The 4,689-nt window shown below is 38.3% G+C and overlaps 1 protein-coding gene across 1 annotated transcript; it reads right to left on the reverse strand.

Annotated features, from left to right (window-relative positions):
• Positions 1 to 129: 129 nt before the first annotated feature.
• Positions 130 to 2,424, reverse strand: LOC103522557 (HEAT repeat-containing protein 5B-like). The gene is made up of 4 exons (XM_008487659.3): positions 2,209 to 2,424; positions 1,803 to 1,820; positions 1,366 to 1,511; positions 130 to 816 (listed from the first exon to the last, which is right to left on the reverse strand). Exons 3-4 carry the CDS (start codon positions 1,501 to 1,503, stop codon positions 643 to 645), a joined length of 312 nt encoding a protein of 103 aa, XP_008485881.1. The 5' UTR covers positions 1,504 to 1,511; positions 1,803 to 1,820; positions 2,209 to 2,424; the 3' UTR covers positions 130 to 642.
• Positions 2,425 to 4,689: the final 2,265 nt, after the last annotated feature.

Genomic DNA, 4,689 nt, shown 5'->3' on the forward strand with positions numbered 1-4,689 from the left:
AGACAGTATTTAATACTGTCGTAAGAAACTAAGGCTTAAACCAAAATTTACAGTCATTAGTTGTTATTATTATTACCTCTTTTGAAATCTCGACAAAGTTCAAACCAATTTGAAGTCCAGACTAAAGTGGTTGGTATTGCAGTAATAGTTGGAGAGTATTTTGGCGACCTACGATACGATTTGAACAGCCCATCTTTTCGAAATACATCACATCATTTTCCTGATTATAAAGAACGAACAAAAAATAAATTGAAACAAACTTTAAGTTTTATAGGTAGTTAGGATTTTGATCCAAACAGTGTCAAAAAAGAAACATTATTCACAGATATTTTCACTAACCTACAACCTGGTAGGGTGCCTTTCAGGTGGCACCAAATAATATAACTTACAGGATTACAGACGTTTGTCTAATAAACTTGAACAGATTTTCCGTGTCTATGTGACAGGAGATAACCATACTAGTTTACCCTTTCTTTATTGATTTTAAATACACTTTGATTTTTTCTAATTCATTTATTATGAATTATTTATTTATTTTGATTATTCAAGAGATTTTTTTCCTTAATTTTGATATTTTGATCAAAAAATTCCCAGACCGGGGGCGATTTTCAAAAAGTTGATCTGTTTTTGATCCTCACGAGTTCAATTGAAATTACCGAAGTTAGTTTTCAGTTTGATGGTGGGAGTTGCAGTGGTGATGACATTGGTTGCTGTCCTATTGACTTCTTTGCGTTGATTGGTAACGTTGTTTGATTTGATAGCCGCCTCCAGTTTGAGACGAAGGTCTGGTGATTCTGACATGAGAGATTTGAATTCCTGGAAAGAAAGGACAAATTCAAGTATAGAACATTCAAGAAAGGATGGAACATTCTGCAGTTAGGTTATGGAATTCTGTTCATAGGGATATAAGGGACAAAGTCTAGGGGCATTCAAGACTTCCCTGGTAAAATGTCATAAGGGCTCACAGTAAAAGAAAATATCAGTGGTTAGGTGGAAGAGCTCCTTGAGGAGAACCCTGCCACTTAAAGTCAGAAAAAAAGTGCATTATTGATATGAAATTTTTGGAGATTACTGTTAAATCCTAACGTAGAAAGAGTCAACATCTCTCGTCATCCCAAATTTAACACCAGGTTTACATTAAATAAGTTAAATCCTAAAATCATCTGATAAACTGAAACCAGTAACTAATGTTGTCAGTAGACCCAATAGGTACTCCCAATAGTAAATAAACAGAGGAGAGAAAGGCTGACCATTGTTCGAAAATGAAGATCTAATCTACTGGCTGCAGAGAAAACACGAGAAGAAAATAAATAATATCTTAATCTGAATAAAAATTAAATGGACGATTATTCTTTTCAAACTTACCTGGGGATAAAGGGGTCCAATTTTCATGAGAATTTGAATGCTTTGATCGTGCAAGGAGCGGAGATGCTTATTTACATAGGAACTTTCAGTTCTGTCCGCGAGGAATTTGATCAGAATAGGAACTAGGATGGAGAGCATTTGAGTTCCTGAAAACAAGTTGATAAAACAATGAGATTTGTTGGAGCTTGTGATTGGATGAAAGAGATCCTTTTGGAGAATCCTGCTACATTAAGAGAAAAAAATTCTAAATAGTGACTCGAAAAGGCGATCCAGCCCAAAATTAAACATCGACCAATGAATAAACACCATTTCTGTCAAATTGATTCACCTATATTATAAGCAAAAGTTGAACATTTTGCAAAGAGATGAACAATAGATAATAATATGTATTGAATCAGATTGCAGTAAATTGTGTTAAGTAGATAAATTTGCCTTACCTTGGAATGAATGTCCCTCTTTGGAAACAAAAGTATGCAATAGGACAAGACAGAAAAAAATAGAAAATCCTCAGAAAACAAGTCATAACAAAATAATGACTCTTTTAAATCTTGCGTTCTTGTTGGGGCACCCTTTATATTAGCCCCGTCTAATATGAGTCCAGAATAAGAGATAGAACTAAAAATATTTCAAATCGGTCTCTGGACAGCTGACTTTCTCCTATCCTGCCCTCCTTCAAGATTCACACAATCCTTCCATTTCGATTTCGAGACAATAAAAACTTGCGTTTTCTTTATCAAACCTCTACGAAGAAAAAGAAAATCACCCCCAAAGGGGATTTAGCTAAAAAATGTACGTCACCTTAGTTCTGTGTAATATAAACTTAAAATTAAATTCAACACTTACGATTTTTCGGCTGGGACAATTTGACCAGGTTTTCAGCCGTGTAGATCAACTCGAGAACAAACTGTAGTTTCAGCTCAGAGTCAATGGAAGTCTTCTCCGTAGCGTACAGGTATTGAACTACGCGTGGTGCCAGTGCGTGAATGTAACCATTGGAAACGGAGCTGTCCGGATGCGAAAATAGCGTGCGAAGCGTTTGAACGCATTTGATTCGCACCTGGAAATGAATCAGTCAGTAATTAAAAAAAAATCAGACCATTAATTACTTATTTTGTGGTAAAGCAGAGCTTTTTCATAACTTCTGTGGATTTTTAGTCCGTCCTCCCTTTATTATTACAATAGTAATAAAAAGGTATAAGGGACGGACTATTGTATTCGCCTCGGTGTCTGTCACTCGCTCGCTCGGTCGGTCGGTCGGTCGGTCTGTCGGTCTGTCTGTCCCCATAGAAGGACTTATCCAAACCTGGTCGACCTATATATCAAATTAAAGGTCTTTTTACCAGGAACACGAAAATGGTGGTGCAAATTTTGTCCAGAAAACCATAAAGCCAAAAAACCAAAAAAACTAGTTTTTGGGGGATTTTTTTCACATTTTCTCACACAAATGAACTCTGATCTCGAAATTTGTCGCGACGACCTATAAACTCAAAGCGAGAAAGTTTTAGATAACACTTCAGCCGATCATTTAAGACCGGTTTTAGCGTTACCTATGTTAAGCTACGCCGAGAAAGGCCAATAAATGGATGGGTGACTTAAACATTATATTGGAAATAAAGGGAGAACGGGCTCTAGTCTTGATTTAAACTTTGAAGAATTTATTTAGAAAAACAATCCTCGACATAGTTAAGACGGTGGGAGGACATGGATGAATGTCCATAATAGTTCCTCTGTCGGTGCTTTGCCGAGGTCTGTTAAGTAGGATCGGGGTCATCGGAGGTACGTGCCGTCGAGAGGGTAGCGTGACTTTTGGGGAACACCTATAGTGTCAAGCTACGTCAAGTTAGTTGTTGTCACCTTATTCAGAAGACGTCTCTCGGGACCGCGATTTCAATAGCTGAACCGCTTCTGTCCAATCTTATGTTATCTGATTTTTTTTAATGTCAGCGTTGGACGTATTAGTCCTTAGGTTCCTTAACAAAATGACGTTATAAAAGGACGGATATCTTTAATATCTACGAGTTCGTTTCTTGTTTCTTCAATCCGAGACTGAGTAGCTGACTCATCAGGGAGATTTTTTTTAATGAACCATGCCGGAATCGGGCTTACCACACCGTCTTTCTTCTTTTACTTAGAGAAAATAGTCAGGTATGTATGTGGCCCACTACCAGAGGATCGGGAACAAATTAAAGAGCAGGACTTGGTGTCCAGTGGTAACACTCCTGGCAACGAATAAAGGAAATTGTCGGTCTCTATTAAGGTACGCCTTTGACGGTCGATTCGATCCGGACCAATCGCGCAATAAAGGAAAAATAGCGAGCAAATATTAGGGTGTCGATCTGGAGACTTTTCTCATCAAGAAAAACCATTGAGTGAGTGAGTGGAGTGAGCTGAGTGAGAGAAGAATTGCGTAGAGAGAAAGTCGACCGTCGCTTGATTATTCTGGTTCTGTCTACTCACTGTTACCTACATTACGAGAACGCGTCATAAGTAAAACGGTACAAGGGTCACTTCAAATATCGGACGAGGATTAGACGTTCATGGCGGACAATGAGTTAGTGAAGTCGTTACACACGTCTCGCTCTTATAAGTCCATTTAATCGATTAGAGGTTCTGTGATCCAACCATACGGTCTCCCAGGGTCCAAGCTAAGGGCGTCATAAGTAAAGACGTACAAGGATCACTTTCATTATCGACGAGGATTAGATGTCGATAGGACATAGATTTAGTTAGTGAGTCTGTACACAACGTTTCACTCTTATAAGTCCATTGAATTGTTGCAGCCACCAAACCGTGCCGGTCTCCAGGTGTCCAAGCTAAGGCCTCTTTAGCTTTCAAAAAAAGGGTTACACAGTCGTACCTCGTCAGGCCCCCGGGAGTCAAGCACTCTGTTAACTCATCGATGAAATTAGCCATCGCTTGTCACTTTCGGCAGTAACATTTTTTTCACTTTTACCCTTAACTAATGTTTTCTCAGTGAAATGTGGGCATAAATCACTTGTTTTTAAGAGCGAGAGGTTCAGTCTGACTTTGTGGTAAAATCCGGTAGGTCTACAAACCTTAACTGCGAAGTCACGTTGGAACTCTCGGGTCATTAAGACTACGGAACTCTCTCCAGGGTGGTTTTTGTTTTGAACAATTTCACCCAATTTTATTTATTTTTTCCCCTTGTTCGACCCAGGCAGGGAGGCCCTAAAAAAATCGGGCATCAAATAAGCTAGCACTAATCTCTTTTAGTCATTGGATACGTGGATGGGATTAAACAAAATTATAAGTCAAAATAATAGTAAGAACTAAACTAAAAAACTAAAATGAAAGTACATTACT

This window comes from Diaphorina citri, unplaced genomic scaffold, assembly GCF_000475195.1.
Source record: "Diaphorina citri unplaced genomic scaffold, Diaci psyllid genome assembly version 1.1 scaffold9255, whole genome shotgun sequence".
NCBI lineage: Eukaryota > Metazoa > Arthropoda > Insecta > Hemiptera > Psyllidae > Diaphorina > Diaphorina citri.

Coding starts and splice junctions, on each gene's coding strand:
- LOC103522557 (XM_008487659.3), bottom strand. CDS start 1,503: ATGCTCTCCATCCTAGTTCCTATTCTGATCAAATTCCTCGCGGACAGA. Junction 817..1,365: donor TTGGACCCCTTTATCCCCAG/GTAAGTTTGAAA, acceptor CTTTCTTTCCAG/GAATTCAAATCTCTCATGTC.